We start from the raw sequence: 27,975 nt of genomic DNA on the forward strand, positions 1-27,975 counted from the left end.
TGACTCCAAAATATGGAGTCATATTGAGTGAACCCTCATCTTAATCCCTTGAGCTTCATATCTATACGTTGTGGCTACTGGCAATCTGAGAAAATCAAAGTGCATTGTGTGGCTTTGGAAGCTGTGTACAGTCTTTTGCTATGTTCACTAGATGACATAAGCCTATTAAATATCATGTTAGATATATTTCTAAAAATGTTTCTAAATATAACAGCACCATTTACCTTTGTAAAAATTTGAGTATGGTTGACACATAATGTCATATTAGTTTCAAGTATACAACATAGTGATTCAAGAACTCTGTAATTTATGCCCACCACAAGTGTAGCTACGACCTATCACCATACAATGCTATTATAATATCATTCACTATATTTCCTTTGCTGCGCCTTTTATTTCCCTGACTTATTGATTCCATAACTGAAGGCCTGTACCTCCCATTCCTCTTCATGTGTTTTGCCCTTCCCCTGCCCCTGCTCCCCTCTAGCAACCATCAGTTTGTTCTCTGTATATGTAGGTCTGATTCTGTTGTTTGTTTATTCATTTCTTTTGGTTTTTTTAGATTACACATATAAGTGAAATCAAATGATATTTGTCTTTCTCTGTCTGACTTATGGCAGTTAGCATAAAACCTTCTAGGTCCATCCACGCTGTCATAAATGACAAAATCTCATCCTTTTTTATGGCTGAGTTATATTTCATTATATATATATAAATACTAGAATATATATATATATAATAGAAATATAATAGGAATATAATCTTACATTTCCTTTATCCATTCATCTCTAAATGGGCACTTGGGCTGCTTCCATAACTTGGCTATTATAAGTAATGCTGCAATAAATATAGAGGTGAAAGTATCTTCTCAACAAAACAAGAAATGACAAGTGTTGGTGACGATGTGGAGAAAAAGGAACCCTTACCTTTGTGGGTATGTAAATAAATCAGTACAGCCGCTGTGGAAAACAGTAAAGAAGTTCCTCAAAAAGTTAAAAATAGAAATGCCATATGATCCAATAATTCCAAAATTGGGTATTTACCCAAAGAAAATGAAAATATCATTTACTTTCATTTATTTAAATTTTTAAATGTTGGATGTCTGGGTTGCTCAGTTGTTAAGTGTCTGCCTTTGGCTCAGGTCATGATGCCAGGGTCCTGGGATCGAACCCTGCATCAGGCTTGATCCCAGGACTTGCTCAGCGGGAAGCCTGCTTCTCCCTCTCCCACTCCCCTTGCTTGTATTCTCTCTCTCTGTCAAATAAATAAATAAAATCTTAAAAAGTAATAATAAATAAATAAATTTTTAAATGTTTATTGAGGTTGGCATGCATACAATAAAGTAAAAAATTTTAAATTATAGCTCAATAAACTTTTTAACACAGATACACAAATATGTCTGTATTATATGCAACCCAGATTAAGATATAGAATATTTCCAGAATCCCAGAAGGTTCTCTCATGCTCCTTCACAGTCAAGATCTCCATCCCACCCTGGCTGCCCCATAGGTAAGCACTATTCTGCTGCCTCTTCTCAAACTTTATATGATCTTCATTTAAATGTCTGCTGCCTATGTTTGTACTTCATATAAATGGAAACATATAGTATCTACTTCTTTGGAACCAGCACCATTTAAAGACACCTTCATTTCCTCATTGTACCAGTGTCAGCCTCTGTGAAATACACACACACACACACACACACGTATATGTGTGAGCCTGTTTTTGGACTTTCTTTTAGTTCTACTGGTCAGCTTGTCAACCCTTGCATTAATATCACACTGTCTTTATAACAGATCCTGATATCTGGAGGGATGAAGTCCTCCAGATCCATTCTTCTTCTTGTCCACTCTTGGAACCTTGAGTTTGTTTCTGGATTCTATTCTGTTTCATCCTATTTGTCTATCTTTGCACTGTTTTAGTTATTGTAGCTTTAGAATATGTATTAACATCTGACAGAGCAAAACCTCCAGTTTCCTCTTCCTCAAGATTATTTTGGCTATTTTTGGCCCCTTGCATTTTTATATAAATGTTAGAAACAGTCAAATTCCACTGTTAAAGTGTCTGGCCTAGGGGCGCCTGGGTGGCTCATTCGGTTAAGTGTCTGCCTTCAGCTCAGGTTGTGATCCCAGGGTTCTGGGATCGAGCCCCATGTCAGTCTCCCCTCTCAGCAGGGAGCCTACTTCTCACTCTCCCTCTGCTCTCATGTTCTGCTCTCTCAAATAAATAAATAAAAAATCTTTAAAAGAATAAAAATAAAGTTTCTGGTCTAGTCCCAAGATGGAGTTGCTCCGGCTAAGCCCCACAGAACTCACCTAACTTTCTACCCCTGGCTCTCCCAGAGAAGGAAGGCCTAGGTGAGGCAGTCAGTACTTGCCCACTCAGCACAACTTGTCTGACCTAGATCTAAGACTTCCCTTGGCTCCATACAAGGAAATAACCCCACTTTAACCAATCAGCAAATGCCCGGTATAACTCCCCTTTGCACCAGATTTTTTAAAAATTAAGTGTAAAAAAAGGTCTTTTGCTCACTTTTGTCTATACAAAATCTCTCACTTTGTACAGCTCTTAGAGTGCCTTTCTATGTGCCAGAGTGGATGCTACCCAAGTCATGAATTGTTGAATAAAAGCCTAGTAGATCAGTAAGTCATCTGTGGAAAGTTTTCTTTTAACACCACCAAATAAGATCTGGCAGGATTTTGATTGAGATTGCATCAAATCCATACTCACTTTGGGATTATAACACTAAAGTTTTCAAGCCATGAGCATTACATATCCTTCCACTTATGTAGTTCTTCTTTCGTTTCTCTCAGTAATAGTTTGTGGTTTTCAGACTAGAGGTTTTGTTAATCTTCTGTTAAATATTTTCCCCAAATAATTTATATTATAAATTTTGTATTTTCTATTTGTTGTTAGATGAAATTATAATTGATTTTTGTAAATATTAACTTTCTATTCAGTGACATTGTTAAATTCACTTATTAATCTAATTATAGATGACTTTGGATTTTCTGTTTGTATAATATATTGGCTGTAATAATATTGACTTCGTTTCATCTTTTGCATGCATTATTCCATTTCTTAATTTTTATTAGCTGTTGCTATGGCTTTATAATGTTGAACATAAGTGATAATGGTGGGCATCATTGTCCTATGTCCAATCTCAGGGGAGTACAACCACTCAAATCTGTTCAGCAATATATGGTAAAGCTGAACACACACATACGCTATGATCCAGCACCCCACTCCTAGATATGCGCCCAAGAGAGAGGAGTGTATGTATATATTCACCAAAAGACAAGTACAAGAATATTCAAAAGAGTATTCTTTGTGGGGCACCTGAGTGGCACAATTGGTAGCATCCACTTCTTGGTTTTGGTTCAGGCCATGATCTTGGGGTCCTGAGAACGAGCCTCATGTCGGGCTCCATGCTCAGGGTGGAGTCTGCTTGTGATTCTCTCTCCCTCTTCCTCTGCCCCTCCTGCTTGTGCTCTCTCTCTCTCTCTCTTAAATAAATAAATCTTAAACACACACACACACACACACAAATGGTACTCTTCACGATAACCCCAAATTGAAAAAAACCAAATTTAAATAAATAAATAAATTGTGGAAGCATCAAACAATTGAATACTATTTAGCAATGAGAATAAATGAACTATTTCTACATGCAACAATATGAATGAATCTCACAAACATGTTGAGCCAAAGAAATTGGACACAAATAAGTATTCACTGTATAATTAATAAAGTACAAAAAGAGCAAAACCAATCAGTGCTATTAAAGGGCAGGGTGCTGGTTACCCAGGGTTAATGTGATATCTAGGATGGAGCTAGAGGGGCTTTCTGGAGATCAGCTATAGAGTTCCTGTTCCTAACCTGAGTATTGGTATACAGCTGCGTTCACTTTGTAAAAACTGAGTTACACATTTATGATTTGCGTATATTTCTGTATGTATATTTTGTTAACAGATGAAATTCAACTGAGTAAATTTGAAGATCTAATTGGCTATATTCAGCAACTCATGAATCAGGTGGCATCCCATCTAGCAAGGAGAAAGGCTTGTACAGAATGGAAGACTTTTATAGGCAGAAGGAGGCAGGGCAAGGAAGTTATTCTAACAGAGTGGATTGTTTCAGACAAGGTCACCTTCCTACTGGGGACAGAAGGGGTCTACCAGGTGGGTTACTGCACTAGGGCTGACCAGGTGATTCCAGATTGGTTGATTAGAGGTTACATTCCTGGGAGAGGCTGAAATTGCAAGTAGTTTGGGTATGAGGTGTGATTTGCTGCCATAGGGCCTAGTACACGTGACTCCATTTTAGACCTTTTTTTTAATTAAAAAAAATCAATTTCAATAAAAGTTTTATTTCAAAAATATGTGTGTACTTAATTGAAGCTCCATTCTCACTGGAAACTATGTAACATAACAAACAAATGTCTGCCCAACTCTGTAAATGTACATCTTCTGTACAGACAGTGGCTTTTGAGTTATATTTTGATATGTTTGTCCCTTTGAAGTTCTAGCTAAGGAGCCTAAGGGTAGTAAGTAGGTTTGCCCTCAAAGGAGTATAAATTTCTGATGTTCATTTGGGGAAGAGGAATGTCTTAGGAAACTGAAATTCAGAAGGTAGGCCTTATTCCAGTGAAAGAAGGGACTCTAAATTCTTGCTATGCCTCATTTTTTTTGGTCTAGATTAGTGGTTCCCAATCTGTGGCAGCAGAAGCTGAAGGGGCCAAGACATTACTATGGATTCAAATATACAATCCATCAAGCACTATCTATAAAATGAATAAATATCTCATATACGTATATAAATTTATTTGAAAATATGCACGGGTTTTTTTTAATTAAAATTTATTTTAGGGACACCTGGGTGGTTCAGTCGGTTAAGCATCTGCCTTCTGCTCAGGTACTGATCCCAAGGTCCTGGGATCAAGTCCTGCGTCTGGCTCCTTGCTCAGCAAGGATCCTGCTTCTCCCTCTGCTGTTCCCCCTGCTGTGTGCTCCCTCCCTCTCTCTCTCTCTCTCTCTGACATAATAAGTAAATAAAATCTTTAAAAATTTTTTATTTTAAAAAGGATTTCTAAATTATCAGATTTGTTCAGTGTATTTTCTTAAATATATAAAAATATGTACATAAAAGTATAGCTATTATTGGGCGCCTGGGTGGCTCAGTCGTTAAGCGTCTGCCTTCGGCTCAGGTCATGATCCCAGGGTCCTGGGATCGAGTCCCACATCGGGCTCCCTGCTCGGCCGGAAGCCTGCTTCTCCCTCTCCCACTCCCCCTGCTTGTGTTCCTGCTCTCTCTATCTCTCTCTCTGTCAAATAAATAAATAAAAATCTTTAAAAAAAAAAAAAGTATAGCTATTATCAAGGGGACTTCTACAATTTAGAGGCAAAAGGTGAACATGATACTTGAAAATCTTGAAAACTTTTTTTTTTTGAAGATTTTATTTATTCATTTGAGACACAGATACAGAGAGAGAGAGAGAGCATGAGCAGTGGGAGAGGCAGAGGGAGAGGGAGAAGCAGACTCCCCGCTGAGCCAGGAGCCCGATGTGGGGCTCGATCCCAGGACCCTGGGATCATGACCTGAGCCGAAGGCAGACGCTTAACCATCTGAGCCACCCAGGCACCCCCAAAATCTTGAAAACTTCTGATTTCAACTTCAGATTGGGCAAAGGTCTAGGTTTGCACCCCTTGGAATTGGCAAGGTAGGACTTAGCTGGCTTGGGCATTGTATGCCAGAGAACACAAGCCATATTGTGTACATAGAATATCTAGAAGCAAGTTACTCTCTTCTAGAGCAATAGTTTTCAAGCTTCAACATGTGTAAGAATGTCCTGGAGAGCTTGTTAAAACAATTTCTGGGGGGACACCTGGGTGGCTCTGTCAGTTGGGCATCTGCCTTCAGCTCAGGTCATGATCCCAAGGTCCTGGTATCAAGTCCTGCATAGGGCTCTTTGTTCAGTGAGGAGCCTGCTTCTCCCTCTCCCACTCCCCCTGCTTGTGCTCTCTTCTCTCTCTCTGACAAATAAATAAAATCTTTGAAAAAAAAAAAAAACAAGCAACAGTTTCTTGGACTCCATCACCAGATATTTTGATTCAGTAGACCGGTCTGGGGACTGAAATTTGATTTTCTAACAAGCTCACAGTTGATGTAAATAATGGCGGTGGGAATCACTGCCTTAGAGACTTAGCTGCACTCAGCAAACTAAGGCAGACTGTTACAGGGACGAGCATTACTCCCCCAACCAGGGAAGTTGACAAGTGAGTCTCAAAGGGGTGGTAAATATCTGGTGACAGAATTGTTGCTTTTACTTATTTATTATTATTATTATTATTATTTAAGATCTTCTTTATTTGAGAGAGAGAGCACACAGAGAGAGGGAGAGGGAGAAACAGACTCCCCCCTAAGCAGGGAGCCCAATGTGGGGCTCCATCCCAGGACCCTGGGATCATGACCTGAGCCGAAGGCAGACACTTAACCAACTGAGCCACCCAGGTGCCCCTATTTTTTATTTTTTAAAGATGTTATTTATTTATTTGAGAGGGAGAGAATGAGCAGAAGCAGGGGGAATGGTAGGCAGAGAAAGAGGGAGAAGCAGGCTCCCTGCTGAGCAGGGAGCCCGATGCGGGGCTCGATTTCAGAACCCTGGGATCATGACCTGAGCTGAAGACAGACGCTAAACCGACTGAGCCACCCAGGCACCCCCAGGATTGTAGCTTTTAAATCAAGATGCTCTTCCTTTTAGGGAAATACACCCACTAATGCCAATCTTGGAGAAAATCAGTTGATTTAAATGGGCAAATGGGTTGCCTTTCCTCATAGAACAGTATATGTTTTCAGGTTGGAAAGCAATCTGATGAGCTGACTGATGCTGAAGAGGTTCAGAACAAGTCTCCCCAAAATGTGCCACTTTGGCATGTGGACTATTTTCAGCTGATGGCACTCAAGACCCAGCAGACTCAAGAAAATCTTTTACCTCTCCCTTGAACTCCCTAAAATAATTTAGATAGGGGGCCTGCCCCAGAAAGAAAGTTATTCCCAGGAGATAACTTTTAAACTGTATGGCAGTTTAAAATCTGCTCTTTTTGTTGTCTATGAATCACGTCCTCCCCTCTGAAGCCCAGACTCCTATCCCATTCCTTAGCAAGCCTCAACTGCCAGGCTTGTCCTTGAGTCTCATAGTCTTTTTTTTTTTTTCAAGATTTTATTTATTTGACAGAGAGAGACACAGCGAGAGAGGGGACACAAGCAGGGGGAGAGGGAGAGGGAGAAGCAGGCCTCCCGCTGAGCAGGGAGCCCGATGCGGGGCTTGATCCCAGGACTCTGGGATCATGACCTGAGCCGAAGGCAGACACCCAACGACTAAGCCACCCAGGCGCCCCGAGTCTCATAGTCTTATGGGGCTCCCATACGTATGTAATCAAATTTGTTTTTCTCCTGTCAATCTGTTTTATGTTAACTTGATTATTAGACCAACCAAAAAATGTAGAAGGGTATAATAAAATTTTTTTCCTCCCCAACAGTTGGCATAATTGGCAGGATACTTTGCTGGCTGGACACTGCTCTCTGCTGCAGCAGAGAGATCCTGGGGCCTCTGACAAGTGCCAGAGAAGGTAAAAATTCTTACCTCGTTAGTCTTCTGGATCTTTGCCTATAGAGTCAGGTGGAAATGAGAGTGGTGAGAGTCCTTTTTATTTTTCTAAATTTAGATAGCAAGAGAAAATATTTGTGGAACTATTTCCTTGGGTATAGCGACCCTGCTAAAGATTTGTGATGCGCACTCCTGGTTTTATTGATCCTTTTCCTCCCAGAGATGGTTGCTTTTTTCCTTTGTCTCTGTCCATTGTGTTGTTTGTCTTAGGGAGGAAAAACCATAAGGCAGAACACAGGCACAGGCCCTATACACCTGCTGTTCAAGCCAGCCTCATAGACTGGTGAGTTCATGGTTCTCACTAGACTGACATTTGTTTAGACAAACTTTACTGTGGGTCCCCTATGTAAAAAACAGATGGGGCTTTTCTTTTTTGTCTTGTTCGATGTCCTAAGAGCTTGGCTGTTGGACCAGTGAGAATATTCTCTCTGGTCTCCATCAGCTGGAAGGTGCACCTACCAGGGTGCATCTTAGTGACCAGTTGAATAGACTGGGTTTCCCAGACATGAAGTCACAAGCCGTGCTCTCTTTGTTGGACTGTGCCAGCTCTCAGGGGAAATGGTTATAAGGGATTCCGGTATAGAAGGGGACTTTGTTGTCTCAACCTTCATTGTCTCATTAGTGCCATTCCAGAAGCACCTGCCTTGTGTCACAAATTAGCAGGTGTGACTGGAGGAGTCTTGTGTTATTGTGGGAAACTGGAGATACTGTTTCCACTATACTACCCTTACTGCCTATGCAATGAAGTCCTTTGCTTTCTCAGTCTAGGTCTGGGAGCGAATATTTTAGATCTTATGAGGCCTGCATCTTTTGCATTCTCTTGTGGTGCCTCTTCCATCCTCGGTTAAGCCATAAAAAGTCTCATTAGTTTGAGTTGCTGTTGGAGATTAATGAGCTCCTACTCTTCAGTGGCCAGACAACGGATCCTTTGAATTGGCTATATCTGAAGGAAAAACATTTTTTTTAGAGAGCTCTCATCCTAAACAACTATCTTATTGGTACTTATGGAAGGACCAAATTAAATAGAGGAGACATAAAAATACCAGGGCTAGCCTTAGGGAGTCCCTTAAAAGGATGAAAGAACAGAAGTTAGACTTAGAACAAAAATTAAATCCAAAATAAATGTCCCTTCTCAAAATCCAGCCCCATCTGCCTGTTTTAACTTCCCTTTCCCTGCAAGATTTACAGAGAGCACTCCTGCCTGGTCTCCAGGCCCAGGTATCCAGGTTACTTGTGTGCACGCTGAAAGTCAGGAAGTAGATTGACCAGAAGTACCTGGGAGGGGCAGTAAGCAGCCGCTTTGCTTGGTTCTGTTATTGGGCTCTCCCAGCTTCAGCTCTTCCTATGCAATGTCCTTTCAGGTACATCCTAGCCTCTCACTCAAAGAATTCATGTCCCCTGAGCAGCAGCAGATCCTTTAAATTATAAAAACCCCTGATCCCCACTTTCAGAGGATCCCACTGAATTTAAAAAGGATTAATGGCTACTTACAACCCCGCTCTTAAGGAACTTGTTTGGCCGCTAAGGGGTGTTTCTTCCACCCATGATTATACTGTAGTTATCAGACCAGCCAGATGACCCTCTGGAATATCCCCCCTCCAGAGGAAACAGATGACCAGAGTTTCTCCTAGGCCCTCTACAAATGATTAGCTGGAGGTCAATATTCAGGGACTGATAGAGAGACTTTTCCTCTAAGGTGAATCAATTCAAGGTTGAATTGCACACTCAAAAGGAAAGCCTTTGTTAGCACTTTATACAGACTTTACAAAAGCAGACTGCATTAAACCCTGAAAATGTTTGCTGTTTGTCCCGCCTGAAAACTGACAAGACCGTTGAAAGAATTTTTTATTTATTTATTTTTATTATTTTTATTTTTTATTTTTTTAAAGATTTTATTTATTTATTTGAGACAGAGAGAATGAGAGAGAGCACTAGAGGGAGGAGGGTCAGAGGGAGAAGCAGACTCCCCGCCGAGCAGGGAGCCCGATGCGGGACTCGATCCCGGGACTCCAGGATCATGACCTGAGCCGAAGGCAGTCGCTTAACCAACTGAGCCACCCGGGCGCCCGAAAGAATTTTTTATTTATTTATTTATTTTTAATGTAGCTCTGTAGTCAGAAGTTGGCCAGATTGGAAGCTGATATTCAGCCTGATAGAAAATTTTTTTTCTGAAAAAGAAAAAAGAAAATTTTTAAAGGCCTTCTCCCCTAAGCTAAAGTAAAACTACGCACCCAGAGGGAAAAACAAATTGAGGGTAATGTAGTTAGATGGGCAGATCAACCTATGATGTCATTTATGTTGCAACCCAATTCCTTGAGGGATTAAACGCAACTGTCCTTATTTTACAAATCCTTGCAAAACTAGCAACATGGCTCCAGGAACAATTCAAAGTCAATCTTCCCTTTTAACCATTCCCCAAACCTCCCTCTTTATCTCAAAAGGCTTGTTAAGTATTGTCTTCAAGAAACCAACATTTTTATTGGAGGAACTTGGATACTTTCTTTGTGCCTTTTTTTTTTAATTTTTTAATTTCTTTGTGCCTTTTTGATGAAGATTTTCTACCCCCATTTTCTCAAGAACCAACGAGCCATTCTTCGAAGTGCAAACTTTAGAGAGAAGTTTCTTAACAGAAGGGAAAAAAAAAAAAGAGGAGAGGGGAAGTATTGGAAATTGGGCATAGGAAAAATCTCCGCAGCTATTACTAACTGTATGAGCTCTGTGTCTGTCTGTATGTCTATGTATTTCTATGTGTGTATGTTTAGATGTGTGATATTTTTCTGCCCCTGAATGGTATTGCTAAAATTAATTTGTAAAGGAGATCTATTTAATTGGCTTAAAATTAAGCATTTCTAAATCTCAGAAATATAATAGAAATTAACCCAAATGTTTCTTGAGTTCTGGTGATTTAGGAAAATTTTAAGTAAATAAAAGCTAGTTTAGGGGCACCTGGGTGGCTCAGTCGTTAAGCATCTGCCTTTGGCTCAGGTCATGATCTCAGGGTTCTGGGATCGAGCCCCAAGTGGGGCTCCCTGCTTAGTGGGGAGTCTCCTTCTCCTTCTCCCTCTGCCCCTTCATACCGCTTCTGCTCCCTCTCTCAAATAAATAAATAAAAATCTTAAAAATAAAACAAAATAAAATAAAAGCAAGATTAAGTTTGTTGGTTTAATTAATACAGACATGTCTTTAGTATTAAATATAATACTTTTATTCCACCTAGGTTTACTAAAAGTCATATAAGATCACATTATCTCTGTTACAGAATTTGTCAGTAAGAAAGATAAGATGATGTTTAGCTGTTTAATATCACATGAAATTTTCATGACTAATCTAAACATAGTTGTTAAGAAAAGGTGAATTAAATAGATATAAGTAAGATAAAAATTTATAAATGAACTTGTCAGCAATATTTATGTTTTAAGGTATGTCTACTTAAATACCTCGAGTCATTTTGGTAACTTAAAACATTCTGCTAAGTTAAATTAGATGATGCATAATCATTAAATATCTAGATAATTTCCAAATAAGAGAAAATATTGAACATTTATTACTGGTCCTTCTGCTAAAAGTCTTCCATTTTGTTCAGCTCCATGGGTCTCTTTAACATTTGCTAGATAGGATTCTGTTTGATTCATGGATTTTACCAATTACATCTTCAAATTTACTCAGCTGAATTTTGTGGGTTTTTAAAAACACTATTACAGAGGAACTAAAGATATTTGGACCTGTTGGTAAACATGTGTCACATTGAAATATTATACTGTGAAGAAGCACACACGCTTCTAGAAATTATGAAATGTATTAATAAATTTGCCAATGTAAAGAGTGCTGGTATGACACATTCACAATTGCTTACTTTTTAGTTTTCACTAGGAATTAAGGTTTCTAAAGTTAAGAATCCTAATTAATATATGTGATTAATGCTACTGAAACAACAAGGGAAACATCTTTGTGTGCAAGGAAAGTTAAGTGTGTTTTGTTGAGGAAGAAGAAAATTGTAAAAGATTTGTGGAAAAGGAATCTTTGGAAAGGAATTTTTTATTTTTTTGTATGGTCAGGGCTGTTTGAGATTGAAGTAAACGTAATTAAGTGAATGAGCTTCAATATCAAAAGTAAGGTGATGCACAATTAAAATTTGGTTTTTTCTCTGTTAAAAGGACAAAGTTTTCTTGGACTATTGGTCTGCTCTTGATAATAAGAGATTGTGAAAGGATTCTCTTTGCCCTTAAAGTAATCTACCTAGAAAACAAAAATTCTATGTTTTATCAAAATCATGTCCTGTGCCTGGGGTGCCTGGGTGGCTCAGTCAGTTAAGCCTCCATTCTTGATTTCGGCTAAGGTCATGATCTCGGGGTTGTGGGATTGAGCCCCTCGTGAGGCTCCATGATCAGTACAGAGTATGCTTGGGATTCTCTCTTTCCCTCTCCTTCTGCCTGCCACCCCCCCCCCCAACATTTTCTCTCTCGCTCTCAAATAAATAAATAAATAAAATATTTTAAAAAACACAATGCCCTTTGTTTCCTTTTATCTTTTTTTAAAGTTTATTTATTTATTTAACTAATCTCTGCACCCAACGTGGGACTCAAACTCATGGCCCCAAGATCAAGGGTAGCATGCTCCTCCTAAATGATCCAGCCAGGCACCCCTCATTTTGTCCTAATTAGATCTTTGATTACTTAAAAAAACTGAATCTTCTCAATATTAAAAGTACTAAGTTTTGCTAACAACTATGTAATCTTCTGTATTTGCTTTTAAAATGTTTTATTGTTACTGTGGTTAAATACATAAAGCATCATTTCATAATGACCTGTGATCTATTTAATCAAATCTTCAAACTCTTCGATATTTTTGACAAATCCCCATAATTCAAATTTTAATCAAAGGCTTTTTGACTTAGAACTAACTTTGAGATAGGAGATATTCCAGAGGATCCCTGGAACATCTCAAAAGATTTGTTCTCTCTCCTTATAAAAGAGAGATATTAAACTAATTAAGCTTATTTGGTATGTTAAATTACATGGGAAGCATTTTCAAATAAGTGATGATAAACCTCTTTACGTTATATTGTGTGGGTGAAAATTATTAATATAAGGGTTCTAGAAATTATATACCTGAAATTCTGTTGTGTCGTTGTATAATAATTCTAATTATGATCTTAAAATGTTGTATGTCACAAAAACAACCCAATTTCCTTGTGAATTACATTATAATGAACTCTCATCAGATCTTTAACCATGGGCATTTTGAATTTTTTTTGTTATTTATAGACGGTTATTGTTTTACCCTGATGATTTTGCAAATGTGTTTCATCTTCAAGGAGATTCATTGAAAGGATTTTGACTAATACAGATTTCTGGTAACTTTAAGATTATAAAACTGAACTGGGTAAGAATTTCCAGAACTAACAGGAAAAAAAAATAAAACTGGATTCAAGCAAAACAAGTATTAATTACATGGGACTACATGAACTAAGGAGGATAATTATAATTATTTATGAGTTTGTATTTAAAATATTGCTGATTCTTGAGGTGCCTGCCTGGCTCAGCGGGCAGAGCATATGACTCTTGATCTCAAGGTTGTGAGTTCCAGCCGGCTCCACATTAGGTGTAGAGGTTACTTAAAAATAAATAAATAATAAACAAATTTTAAGAAAAAAGAATATATTGCTGATATAAAAATTTGTACTTTCCAGATATAAGGGAATCTTTCCTCTCAAGCTAACTATGGCACAGAAATTTGGTAAATTATCCCCTTATAAGTAGAGTTGAAATATTTATGTTTTTCTCCCTACTGGATCCCTCCAGAATTCAGAAACTCTTAGTGAGTATTCTTATTTTCATGGCAATATAGTTATTGACATAAGTTCAATAAGAATCTGTTCTCCTTGTAATAGGACACAATTGGAAACATTGGTTATAATACTAAGCTTTAACTAAATGTTATATTTGAGAGAGATATAAATAGATTTAGATACAACCAGATAGCTTTAAGGCACTAAAGTTGACTCTATGGAGCCAATAAAGCCTATTGGAAAAATTGGCCTGGTACCTTGCTTATAGGGTTCCCAGCAGCAGGTAAGAAAGGTAAGAAAGGTTGCTTCCTGGCATGCACAGGAAACTCAGGATATTTTGGGGACCTTGAGAAAAGAGGAATTCACCCAAATCTATAGGTATTTCAGGAAAAGTCTAATGGTGAGTCCTTGGTGTGGCTTCTTAGCCTCAAGAGGCTTTTAAAAATTCAATCTTAGATTCTTTATGGAAAGTTCCAGCCAAGCAGATTTAAAAGAGCCTATATGGTTAATCACTACCATTGATGCACTTATGTAAATAATCAGGCCAACTTTATTGAAATTAGATTTGGTTTGCAGATGAATTAGTCTTGCTGTAGTTATCTTTGATAAAAATGAGCAAAATTGTAGAGGAAAAATTATGTTTCAGTAATATACCTTTTTGGGTATAAAATTCTAGTGCTATTAATTGTCTTTGAGATTTTGTTTTCTCAAAAACTGGACTAGATCTTGCATTCTTCTAATTTACTCCAAAATTCATCTATAACTCCTCAAACTAACATTTCCGATTTTCTCCCACCCTTTTGATTTGGATTCATTGAGAACTAAAACTGCCCTTTTCCCGAAGCCATGCCAACTAACGCTGGACAACTTGATATACACTTCAGAGAAATCACCACAATCATTCATGTATAGACAATTTTCATGGCTGCTGCTGTGTAGGTCATTCAGAAAGACCACCAGAGACATTCAAACTGCAAATCAGGAAAATCTATCAGATTGTTACTGCCTGCCCTCACTCTATCTAAAGATGCTTCAAGCTGGATATCTAGAAATCTTGACCAGCTGCCTTTAGAATTCAGAAACTGGGATTCTAATCTGCTCCAATTATTAACCTTTGTTTTTCTTTTTTTTCCCCATAGAAATGCCTCTTATTAAATATTTGATTGCTTGCACCATAGGCCTAACTTTGGGAGCCCACCTGCATCACTGTCTCTTGAAATGAGATACAACTGTTTAACTGAACTAGCCTACTCTCAGGACTGAGACCCTGCTTCACTGAGCTGGAGCTTAACTTGTAGACTGTGAAAATTCTTGGGGAAGTTTTGAATGTGTGAGGGAAGGGGTTCAGAATAAGTCCCCCCAAATATGCTACTTTGACATGTGGACTATTTTCAGCTGAAGGCACTCAAGACCCAGCATACTCAAGAAAAATTTTTACCTCTCCTTAAACTACCTAAAAGAATTTAGGTAGAAGGCTTGGCCCAGAAACAGAGCTTTTACCAAGAGATAATTTTTTTTCTGTGTGGCAGAATAAACAACTAATTACTAAATATCTGCTCTTCTTACTGTTCTGTGACTCACCCTCCTCCTCTTTGAAGGCCTAGACCCCTATCCTATGCCTTAGCTCAAGATGGCATGAGCCTCAATCGCCAGGCTCACCCTTAAGTATCATAGTTTTATAGGGCCCCCATATGTATATAATCAACTTTGTTTTTTTCTTGCTAATGTTTTAAGTTAATTTGATTATTAGAAACAGCTGAAGAATCTGGAAGGGTTGAAGGAAAACTTTTTCCTTCCCGACAATCTCAGGAGATACCATGCCTTTAATATAAATAATCAGTTTCCGTGACAGAACTTCAGAAACCGGGACCATTAGATTGTGGGGTATTTCTGGAGGAGGTTTCATGTATTTGTAAATTACACTATGTAAAGAGAAAGGCTGGTTGGCTGTTTAATTTTCTGTTACTACAATTTCTTCTACCTCCCATAGCTTACTATCTTTACTGGTAAAAATTTTCACTATGTATATAAAGACTTTTTTTTTCACCCATGTATTTTAATCCTTTCAGACAGCTCTAATAGAACTTTGATGATATGTGTGCTCTGTGACACATTAGCCACTAGCCACATGTGGCTATTGAGCATTTGAAATGAGACTAGTGCAACCGAGGAACTGAATTCTTACTTTCTGTGAAAGAAAAAATTATTCATGATACTTGTTGAAAATGATGAGTTAGGAAGACTTTAGTCACAGTGAGGGGGGTCTATTGTAATAGGGATAGGGACCACTGCAATGGGTTTTGCAGTGGTGGAGAGATTGAGCTCAACTTTTTTTTTCCTTCCAAATTTTTATTTAAATTCTACTTTAATATATAGTGCAATATTGGTTTCAGGAGAATTTAGGGATTCATTACTTAAATATAGCACCCAGGGCTCATCATAACAAGTGCCCTCCTTAATACTCATCACCCATTTAGCCTTTCCACCACCCACCCTTCTACATCAACACTGTTTGTTCTCTATTGTTAAGAGTCTCTTATGATTTGCCTCCCCTTCTCCTCTCTCTCTTTTTCCTTTCCCACAACATCATCTGTATTGTTTCCTAAATTCCACATATAAGTGAAATCATACGGTATTTGTCTTTCTCTGACTGGCTTATTTCATTTAGCATAACACACTCTAGCTCCATCCATGTTGCTGCAAATGGCAAGATTTTATTCTTTTTGATGGCTGAGTAATATTCCTGTGTGTGTGTATGTGTGTGTGTGTGTGTGTGTGTGTGTGTACACACACCACATCTTCTTTACCCATTCATCAGTTGATGGACACTTGGATTGAGCTCAACTTTGAATACAGACAGGACAAGTGGGAATTTATAGTCAAGGTGCAAGGTGAGGGGGTCAGTGGATAGAAAATTACTAAGAGGTATTATAAAACAAAATTCAATTGAGTAAATTTTAAAGATAATATTGGCTTTATTCAATGATTCATGAATCAGGCATCATCAAATCTAGTAGACAGAAATGATCTGAGGAGCTGTACAAATTGAAAGACTTATAGGCAAGAAGGGGGCAGGAACAAGTTACTTATACGAGGCAAAAAAGGAGATTGGTTATTGCAAGTTTACTTTCCTTCAGAGGATGGCAGGGGTCTATCAACAGATTACCTAACTAGTGCTGATAAGGTGACTCCTAATTGACTCATTTAAGATCCCATTTCTGGGAGAGCTGAAACAGTAATTAAGTGAAGGTTTGGTAACAGGGGGCTTAGCAAGCAACTCCATTTTAGGAGTTTTGTCTTGTTTTTAACACAGAAAACATCAGGGGCATTCTGACTAAACTGATCTAATAGGATTCTTGCTGCAGGCAGGCCAGGGTGTTCAGATATCACCTGGGGGATAGTGGAAGATGAGGAACTTGATTAAATATTGAGGGTGATCAGATATTGAGAATGGGGGATTCTGGATAAACTGACTTAGTAAGATTCTTGCTAAAATTAGACAATGCAGAGAAACAGGGAAGTCCAAAAGTCAATGCTTAGTTGAAAAAGTGCTAAGAGGAACCTGAGTAGAATTTGTTCAAGGAGTGACTCTTTGTCATTTCATTTCATTTTAATTAAAATTTAAACATCCAGGTGCTGGGTGGCTCAGTCAGTTAAGCCTCCAACTCTTGATTTTGGCTCAGGTCATGATTTCAGGGTCTTGGGATCAAGCCCCAAGTTGGGCTCTGTGCTCAGCAGGGAGTCTGCTGGAGATTTTGTACCTCTCCCTCTGCCCCCGCCTCAAAAATAATAAATAGGGGTGACTGGGTGGCTCAGTCGGTTAAGCCTCTGCCTTCAGCTCAGGTCATACCAGAGTCCTGGGATCAAGCCCACATTGCACTCCCTGCTCAGCGGGGAGTCTGTTTCTCCCTCAGCCGCTCCCCCTGCTCATGCTGTCTCTCAAATGAATAAATAAGATCTTTGAAAAAAAAAAATCTTTAAAAAGAAAAATAAAATTTAAATGTCAATACTGGGTAGCACTGCTAAAATTTTTCTAACCCTTCACATTTCTTAAGAAGATGATGTGACAAAATACTATAAGCGTATGGTTTACCAACAATGAATTATCTTAATCTGAAGAGATGATTTTCATAACCAGCATGTTTGTGCTGTAAAGATTTTTTTTATAGGTAACATTGATTTTTAAGTTGGTGACATTTACTTAACAACATGTATTCTCCATAACTCCAGAAGAGGTTGCCTCTCCTTTTACTATAGTGGCTTATTTGGCACAAAACCCTCAGGCATACAAGAGCTGGCATCAGGGCTGGTTTATACTCTCTGAGGGAGCTGAGAAATTTGTTTCAAAATTGGACACAGGTCTCTACACTGACTTAGATGACGTTTAAAATAAAACGAAAATACTGCATTAAAAAAAATTAAGACTAAAGAGAAAAAGAGAAAAGGGACAGCAAGAAGTAAGGTCTTCCCAAGGAAATTTCTTGGTCCGCTCCATTCCTGGGAAACTCGCGGTACTGTATCTCCTCCCCCGGGCCAGGGGCCACCTAGCGCCCAACCTCCTCAGACAGCGGCCTCTGGGTGGTCCCCTTGGCCCCGCCCTCTCTCCACCTGGGCGCCCTCTGGACACGCCTCCTCCAGGCGCCCCGCCCCGCCGCAGTCCGACTCCCGGCGGCGCGAGTCGGCGCGCTGACGTCCGACGCTCCAGGTACTTTCCCCGCGGCCGGCCGGGCCCGGCGTGGGGGCGGGGCAGGGCGCGGAGCGCGCATGCGCCGCAGCGCCAGCGCTCTCCCCGGATCGTGCGGGGCCTGAGCCTCTCCGCCGGCGCAGGCTCCGCTCGCGCCAGCTCGCTCCCGCCGCCATGTCTGCCACCGTCGAGCGGGAGTTTGAGGAGTTGGATGCTCAGAATCGCTGGCATGAACTGTACTTGGTGAGTCGCGGGCTCGCGCAGTAGCCACAGTCCTCACCGAGGACCCGGGCTCGCGCCCGCCGGCTCCCTCCCGCCTCCCCCGCCTTCTGCTCGGGGCGGAAGTGGCGGCGCGCGGGCCGCGTCAGGGGCGCGCCTGCGCCGACCGAGTCTCTGGTTCCTTCTGAAAAAAAGACTTTGGGCGGGTGGGGATGGGGCGGGGGGGGGGTTGCTCCTCGTGAGCGCAAGCGCAGAGTTAGTTCTGGAAGGCGACTCCACAGCGGCGCCTGGTGGCGGGCGAGGACGTACTATGCCGCGCGTGGGGGGACCCGGTTTGGGGGGTACCGGGGATACCCGCGGGCGGTCCGAGAGGTCTCGGGGGCGCCGGGAGAAGGGCGGTGAGGCCTCGGGGGGGGGACGCGGGCGAGCGGCGGGGAGCCGGCTGTAGTTTGGCGGGAGTTCGCACGCCCTGGTGGCTGACTGTCCGCGGATACCTTTTTCGCTGGCCAGGTGTTCTGTGGCTGGCTGAGCGGAGGCCGGCCGCGGCACCCATTTACGACGGCGCAGCCCGCTCTGGCCTTGGTGTTACGGGTGGCTCCAGGGCCTCTCGAAATGGCAGTGCCTAAACCGTAGTGACGGCGGAAGCTCCCGGCGAATCCGTAATCTTAATGTTTTCAGAGCGCCCAGTGTCTCAGCGCGTGGGTCGTCCTCCACAAACAGCTTCCAGGAGCGAGAATATCTGGCTTTGGTTGTGTTAGTTGAAAGAAAGAATAAGGATGTTCTCTTTTAAATCTTTACTGAGGAATACTTGACGTACAGTAAAATACACAGATTTTATGTATGGAGTTAAGCGAGTTTTCTAAATGTAAACACCTGTGTAAGCACCAACCAGGTCAAAATAACGAACCTTTCCATTACCCCGAAGGTGCCGTCATGCCCCTTCTTCCATCCCATAGACCACCGCTGTTTTGATGTCTTACTGCCATACAATAGTCTTGCCTTTTATCGAACTCATATGAATGGAATCGTGTAGTTGAATTATTTTGTGACTAGTTTCTTCACATCAACTAGAGAACTCTTAATTCATATAGAAATTTATTTCTTTGAAGATGATTTAGTTGCCTGTACTGTACTGCTTAATTACTAGCATATTATTACCAAGATTAAATTGAGTGGTGAGTTAAATGTTGCTTCTGCTGTTCGGTTCACTATACAGAAAAAGAAAAAAAAGTTTTCCTGTAAATCTGGATGATTCTGGGTTTCTCCCCATTTAAATTCATTTAATTAAAAGACAGTAAAAATTGTTTCTTTGTCATGATCAGAATGTAACATTTTTTTCTTGAACACATTATCGGGAAGTATAATAAATACCCTGATTCACATGAGTAGAGTATGTTAGAATAGAGTACTAACTTTTAAGAACGCTGCTAATGGTTTTCCTAATTGTAGAAAATTTCAAATGCAAATTCTAGTAGGGGTCTTTATGTGAGAGCCTGCCAGCGAGCTGTGTCTTCTGCAGGTACATTTGTTTAAACAGAAGCTACTGTCTCCATGTTGCTAGTGATATATCAAAATACAGATTGGAGAAGAGAAAGGTGAATGCTACAACTTAATTCAGCTTAACATTTTGGTTAAGCAGTTTGATTTTTAGGGGGTGGGGATAGCATTAATATCTTTGAAATTTTAATGAAAACTGTAATCCCTGTCGCCAGAAAAATGCACTTTATTATATCCACTGAAAATTTCACATTCGATTTCAAGGAATTCAGGAAACCCTTCCATGGACTCGTGCCAAGGAATCCTTTAGTGGGTTAGTCAATGCTCTTATTATTTTTTTTGTAGTGGAAAAAGAAGAGCATTAGTTTGGTCAGTAGAAATCATGCAAAACATACTGGTGTTATAATAGAAGTGGGTCACAAACCAAGAAGGTTAGTAATGGAAAGCAAGTCTAGGAAAAGGTTTTCCTTTGACTCTAGAATATATATTCAGCCATACTACACATATGTACTGAGCACCAGTGGTGTGCCAGTCCCTACTCTGGGCCTTTGAGATTCCGCACAGCGTGTAGCAAAGTTTCTTCTCTTGAGGAGCTCACAATTCTAGGACTTGTTCTTTTGACGGCCTCATCCCAATTCCCTATTTTCATTCATTCACTCCTAAACACATCTATTATGTATCAGTGTTAGACTGAGTCCCAGCTCCTGAGGATCCAGCCTGATGGGAGTAGTAAATAGGTAAGAAGATGAAAACATAAAAGTAAGAAATGCAAAAGCTAGTTTTAAGCACAGGGTGTTGTCTGATCACCCAAAGGGGTGCACCTGGAAGTTCTGGTGGTGCAGGAGGTATGGCCTTACCTAAGTCTTAAATGACAAGTTGGCTTGATGAAGAGAATAAGGGAGGGGGAAAGAATTAGTCTTCCAGAGAAGAAAGGAATATGTGCAGAGGCACAGAGCATAGAACACCAAGAGGACTACCAACAGATTAGCCTCATGAGGAGTATGGAATGAAGTTGAGGTGCTGGAGGGATAAGGCTGGAGAGTAAGACAGAGCCTATTAGGTGCCTGTAGATCAGACTATGAAATTTGAGCTAGTTCATAGGACTCATTGAGGAATTTTAAGCCTGGAAGTACCATGGTCATACTATATTTACTTTTTAAAATTTATTTATTTATTGTTATTTTTTTAAGATTTTATGTATGTATTTGACAGAGAGACAGCGAGAGAGGGAACACAAGCAGGGGGAGTGGGAGAGGGAGAAGCAGGCTTCCCGCTGAGCAGAGAGCCCAGTGTGGGGCTCGATCCCAGGACCCTGGGATCATGACAGGAGCCGAAGGCAGACACTTAATGACTAAGCCACCCAGGTGTGCCCCCAAATTTTTAATTTAATTTTATTATTATTATTTAAAGGTTTTACTTATTTTTTGTTCGAACGAGCGCACAAGCAGGGGGAGTGTCAGGCAGAGGGAGAAGCAGGCTCCCTGCTGAGCAAGGAGCCCGATGTGGGACTCAATACCAGGACCCTGGTATCATGACCTGAGCCAAAGGCAGATGCTTAACCAACTGAGCCACCAGGCATCCCTTTACTATATTTACTTTTTAGTAAGATCATTCTGGTGTGATTGATGGGGCTCTCCGTAGGCAGGTAGTACAGGGAAGTAGTCTATTGGAATAAACCTGAAGAGAAGTGTCGACCTGAACTAAGGCAGTGGCAGGAGGAATGAAGGGGAGATACAGATTTGAAGTGGTAAGGGGATAAGATGTGTTTGGTTTTGAAACTGTTCAGTTCAGTTTGAGATGCCTGTAAGACGTCAAAATGGAAATTGTTTAATATATACATACGGATTTCAGGGGAGGTCTGAGCTGTAAATAGGACTTTGGAAATCATGAGCGCATAGGTGGTGTTTGAGGTCCTAAATGTGGATGAGATCATCTAGGGAAAATATGGAGGGTTTCGAAATGATGAAGGCCAACAACTAAGGGCGTAGGTAAAGAAAGGAGCTTGCAAAAAAGACTGGAGAGGAATAACCATGAAAGTAGGGAGAAAATCGATTGTGGGTATGAAGGGAATTGATGGTCTGGAGGCCACATGCAGTAGATGGGACAAATAAAGTCAAAACTGAAAGGGCCCATTGACTTAAGAAGTGGATGATCAACAGATACCTTTATTTTTTATTTATTTGGTTTTTTTTTGTTTTGTGTGGGGTTTTTTGGTTTGGGTTTTTTTTGTTTGTTTTTAGAGAGGAGGAGAAAGAGAGAGGGAGGGAGGGAGGAGGGCAGAGGGAGAGGGGGAGAGAGAGAGAGAAAATCTTAAGCAGGTTCCATGCCCAGCGTGAAGCCCAGTGTGAGGCTTGATCTCACAACCCTGAGATCTTGACCTGAGCCGAAATCAAGAGCTGATGCCTAACCCACTTGAGCCACCCAGGTGCTCCCAGATACCTTTAAAGAGAACAATTTCAGTGGAGTACAGAAGTCAGATGCTGGGCATTGAGAAGAGAAGGTGGGAAGAAGTACAACCAGGTAAGTGTAGACCATTCTTTTAAGGAGGCCAACTTGACCAATGGAGTGGGGAAGGTAGCTAAAATGAAGCACAATTATGTCCCTACTTACTGAAAACCTTCAGTGGTTTTTTCACTGATCATAATGTAAAATTCAGATTCTTATGTGGCTCACAAGAACACATGGTCTGCCTCCCCATATGCCTTTCTTCCCTCTTTCCACTGGTTCTGTTCCTTGAAATGTATGTGTCCATTCTTCCCTGAGGGCCTTCATAATTGTAGCTCTCTCTGCCTTAGCACAACTTCTACCACTGTTTTCCCCATTAAGTACCTCCTACTGCTCCCAGAAGTCTCACTTCCTTAGTGGGGGGCCTTCCTGTCCCTCCCTTGCAGGATATGATCCCCTGTTACATACTCCACAGTGTTCCATGACTTCCCCTTTCAAAGCATTGTGTTGGATGTAATGCGCAGTAGATTATTTAGGGAACACAAATTTGCATTAAGCTAAACCACTATTACTTGAGTAGGGGAAAAGTGCTTAAGTGGGCTCTCTGCTTTGTCACAAGATTGGGTGATATTTGTTTTTTGTTTTTTTTTTTTTTTAGCAGTGCTAATTGGATTAGGAAAAGAAAGGCTTTGCTCTTGGGCAAAAACTAGTTATAACTACAAGTCGGGCTTGCTTAGTGGTGTGAGAACTTTTACTTTATACCTTACTGAAATTCTTGCAGGAAAGGAAAAATGAATTGATCATTTTGAGTCTGAAACTCTTTGGCCTCTTACTCCGTTTTATCCAGTTTTGAACAGTTGCTTTTATAACATAGCTTTTGATAATAGGAGGTTTCTTGGGAATAAATTATGGGGTCAGAGGAGAACAGACTATGAATCTTCTGCACTGTCTCATCAGAACTTCATGCAGGCAGTTCCAATGCCTTGTGCAGTGTCAGGCACTTAGTGGGTGCATGATAAATATTTGTTGAATAATGACTTCTTACCAGAGAAGGGTGACTTGATATGTTTTCACGGGGGAGGGAGGGAGGATTAGCCTAAAGAGAGAGGTTGGAAGTTGAAGAAATAGAAGGGATTACTGTTGGTGCCAGAAACCTCGAAAAGCAGGTGCTGATGGGAGCAAGAGCACACAGATGGAAGAACTGGCCTTGAAAGGGTACAACTGGCAGAAGTGAGATTACTGGAAAATTCTAATTTGGTTTGACTGACTAATGACATTAATGTAGTCTCAGGTTAACTGCTTTTTGAGAAATGTTCATGATTGCTTTTTTGCCTTTAGTCACTGCTGATTGCTGTCTGAATCAGGCTGGGGCATGAGAAGGGCAGAGAAAGAATGAAGTTTTGTGAGCTTTCAGGGAAGGGAGTAAAACTGTAGGGAAATGGCAAAGAAAAACCCATGGAATAATGTTTCTAGTAAATGGTGGCTCAGAAAGAATTGGTTGACTAATCAGAGTTTAGGAACCATGAAACTCTTAACTGGTCATTTTTCTTTATTAGAAATTTGTAGTTCAAATACTGTCAGCATAGGAGCCATTTGTGAGTCAGCTAAGTTTTAGAAGTAGGGTATGAAGAGAAGTCCATTTTTCTAGTATTTATAGTGGGGAGCCATAGGATAAACCAAAGCTTTCTTACTCTAAACAACTTCCTTTGCAGTGTGTACTACACATTGTCCTACAATTGTTTAATCTTAGGGTTTGGGGTTTCACATGGTTGCATGTGCTCTTGCTATACAGACTCCTTGAATTTCCTTGAAAATGGCCTGCTTTCTCGCACTTTGGATAGTTTTTACATATGTTGGATGTGTTCTGTGCTTTCCTTATCTACCTAGGAAACCTCTTCAAGACTAGCCTCTGGTCTTCTTAGGCAAAGTTATATGATTCCTGAACCCTCTATATTCTTTTATTAGACTATGAATCACATCGTTTTATAACTACTTGTGTGTCTAGCTCTTTGAGGGGTGCTTTGTTTTTCTTTGTTTCCCCACCATTTGCCTGTAGTTCTGAGACATACACTAAACAAAAGAATACTGCTCCCCTTTTATTTTTTTTTAAAGATTTTATTTATTTATTTGACAGAGAGAGACACAGCGAGAGCGGGAACACAAGCCGGGGGAGTGGAAGAGGGAGAAGCAGGCTTCCCACAGAGCAGGGAGCCCGATGCGGGGCTCGATCCCAGTACCCTGGGATCATGACCTGAGCCGAAGGCAGACACTTAATGACTGAGCCACCCAGGCATCCCAATACTGCTCCCCTTTTAAAATGTCAGCACCTTGGGGTGCCTCGCTGGCTTGGGGAGCATGTGACTATTGATCTCAGGGTTGTGAGTTCAAGCCCCACATTGGGTATAGAGATAAAAATCTTAAAAATAAATAAATAACATGTCAGCACCTTGGTTTATTCCAGCCCCCTCATTCACAGCTGAGGCGATGCCTGTTCGACATGAGGTTGGGACTTCTGTAAGGTTACCACCATATCCAACAGTGACACAGATGGGACCCAAATTTAGTCCTTATGATTCTCATTTCTGTGTTATCCCAATTTGCCAACGTGACTACTTACATTGCTTTCTCCTTAAGATTTACTTGAGATTAATGACACGGAGAGAATCATTTAAATTTTTCATAGCAAGGAGAGAACGGAATGTGTTACAATAGGTGGGGTCATTTGGGGATTGGAGGCCTTTAAAACAGTATATGGGATCCATGGATTAGACTGGAAAGTGACTTCCAAGTCCCCTGAAACTGTATGCTAAATTGTGTGTATGTGTGAGTGTATTTGGGTATTTTGTTTCTAGGTGATTTCATAGCTTTTGTTCTCATATGGATCTCTCTGACTCCTCAATAGGTAAGGACCTGCTTTAAGGGAAAGCAGCCTTGGGAATGGTGCCCCAATAGAGAATATATAACTAGAAATTCTAACTCTGTTTTACCTCTGATGTATGTTCTGTAGTTACTGATACCTGCCTGCAATTGTGGAAATCCAGACAGTCACGTTTGTCCTCTTGCCTTTCTAGCTTGCCTTTTCGATTTCTTTTTTTTTTTTTTTTTTTTTTGAGGAGGGGCAGGGGTAGCAGGAGAGAGAATCTTAAGCAGGCTCCACAGCCAGCATGGAGCCTGATGTGGGGCTCCATCTCACAACCCTGAGATCATGAACTGATCAAGATTCAGACGCTCAACCAACTGAGGCCACCCAGATGCCCTTCAATTTCTTGATTTGAACCAGAATCTCCAAGAACTCAAGGAATCTCCCAGATTGCTACTATGCACATAATTCCCTATTCCCAGTTGGAGACCTGTTACAGCTCTTGCAGTCTCCTCTTCTCCTGTCATTCTGTCTCCCTGTTGATCACTTAGTGCTCTGTTAAAGTTGATGTTTCTTGGTGGTAAGCAGTTAGGGCTTGTTTATTTTTTTTTTCATTTTTTAAAAAAGATTTGTTTGTTTATTTATTTATTTATGAGATAGCATGCATGGGGAGGAGCAGAGGGAGAGGGAAAGAAGCAGACTCTGTGCTGAGCACAGAGCCCGATGTGGGGCTTGATCCCACGGCCCTGAGATCAAGATCTGAGCTGAAGTCAAGAGCTAGACACTCAACCAGCTGAGACACCCAGGAGCCCCTCTTGGGGCTTGTTTAAACCAACTGGCATATTAGAACTTTTATTATACTCTCCATTATTTTGGGTAGCATGCTTAGCTGTGTACTATGTCAGTCTAGCATGTAAAATTTAAAACATAGCGGCTGATAACTGAGGAAGAAATATGGCTCAGCAGGATAATTTTAAAGAATGTAAATTCTGACTCTACTGTTCTGAGTAGAATACTAATTAATGATGTTCTAGCTTGCCTAGCTATTGTCTGAAATAGCTGTTAAAAATGAATGTAGTGCTATTTTAAATGTATTTAATGTAGTTCTAATTTAATGTTCTGTTTATGGTATAGGAGTAGTAATGTTCAGGCAGTTGTTTTGGCTTAACAGTGAAATTCTTGCTTTTAAAGATCTTAAACATCAGGGCACCTGGGTGGCTCAGTCAGTTAAGCGTTTGCCTTTGGCTCAGGTTATGATCCCAGGGTCCTGGGATTGAGCCACATGGTGGGCTCCCTGCTCAGCAGGGAGTCTGTTTCTCCCTCTTCCTTTGCCTGCCCCTCGCTCTCTCCCTCTCTTTCAAACAAACAAACAAATAAATAAATCTTTAAAGATCTTAAACATTTTAAACACCTTTAAAATGAAACCTATGAACAAGAGGAATGTCTGCATACATAAAATCCTCTAAAATTTAGTATGTGATTTCAAACTGTTGGGGTTGATGACCTCTGGGAAAGAAGTCCTGGTCAAGAAACTGATTTCAGATTAGACACTTTAATCTGTGGCAAGTGTGGTATTTTCATGTTTGTTTTAATGTACTCTTATTCCTTTTGCAGCCAATATGTCTGATTTAATATGCTCTTTGTTATGTCAGTTTAATTTGGTTTATGTCACTGCTCATTTGTAACTTTGTTTCAAACTGCTTTCATTCCTTTGAAGAAAATCTCATATTGAATTATTTTATTCTTTCACTGTATTTGAACATTTTTATACTCTGAAAGCTGTCAGTTCCTCTTGCAGTTTCTAGTTGACCCTTGAACAATACAGGGTTAGGAGCGTTAACCCCCTGCACAGTCAAAAATCTGCATGTAACTTTTGACTCCCTAAAACTTAGCTATTAATAGCCTACTGTTGACTGGAAGCCTTACTGAAGACATAGTTAACACATAGTTAATATGTTATGTGTATTATATACTGTATTTTTATAATAAAGTAAGCTAGAGAAAATAAAATGTTATTAAAATCATAAGGAAGAGAAAATACCCATTTTGTTCAAGGGTCAACTGTACTTAAAAGTGCTTCCAGGAATTCTTTAGATGGGTTAGACAAAGGTTGTATGGCTCCCAGAGTATGTACCACTCTGTTCCTAGTCAAGGGCTGGTATGCTGGGGTCACCTTAGACAACTGCAGTTACTTCATGCCAGTGAGAACTGCTTCTGTGCATTGATTTATATTTTAATCATTGCCTGCTTCCCTTTCTCCCTCCCTCTATCTATTGCACCCCAGTGAGACAAGTATTAGCACACTGTTCTCCACCTTGCTTTTTTCACTTAATCTTTTATCGGAAATCCTTCCATCTAGCTGTGTTCATTTTAACCGTTTAATAGTATTCATTATTTAACCATTCATCTATGGATCTGTAGGTTATTTCTAGTCTTTGGCTATTAAAAATAGTGTTGCAATGAATAACCTTCCAAAGAAGTTGTATCACTGTACACTTCTATCAGTGGTATAAGAAAGTGCTTATTTCCTTATACTCTTTGACCTCTACCCAGTTATACTATCCAACTTTCTGATCTTTATCTGAGAGGTGAAAAATAGTCTTACTGTAGTTACAATTTGCAATTTTGTTGTAATGAGTGAAGTTGAACAGCTTCTCTTTTTTTATTTTTTTTTGACCAATTTTTTTTTATTTTTTTTATTCTTATGTTAATCCCCATACATTACGTCATTAGTTTTAGATGAAGTGTTCCATGATTCATTGTTTGTGCATAACACCCAGTGCTCCATGCAGAATGTGCCCTCCTCAATACCCACC

General features: G+C 40.2%; 1 protein-coding gene across 4 annotated transcripts in view; it reads left to right on the forward strand.

The window, feature by feature from the left end:
• The first annotated feature begins 18,189 nt into the window (after positions 1-18,189).
• The window catches only part of PTPN2 (protein tyrosine phosphatase non-receptor type 2), a 111,153-nt gene continuing 101,367 nt past the window's right edge, over positions 18,190-27,975 (forward strand). For 3 of the 4 annotated variants that reach the window (XM_081802595.1, XM_081802596.1, XM_081802594.1), the window contains exon 1: positions 18,190-18,381. In XM_081802595.1, the coding sequence (XP_081658721.1) occupies positions 18,313-18,381 (69 nt within the window). In that variant the 5' untranslated portion in view covers positions 18,190-18,312. The remainder of the gene's footprint in view (positions 18,382-27,975) is intronic. The other variant, XM_081802597.1, reaches the window with a different exon arrangement.

The sequence above is a fragment of the Leptonychotes weddellii genome, chromosome 13 (assembly GCF_054177405.1).
Source record: "Leptonychotes weddellii isolate Sample4059 chromosome 13, ASM5417740v2, whole genome shotgun sequence".
Classification (NCBI taxonomy): domain Eukaryota; kingdom Metazoa; phylum Chordata; class Mammalia; order Carnivora; family Phocidae; genus Leptonychotes; species Leptonychotes weddellii.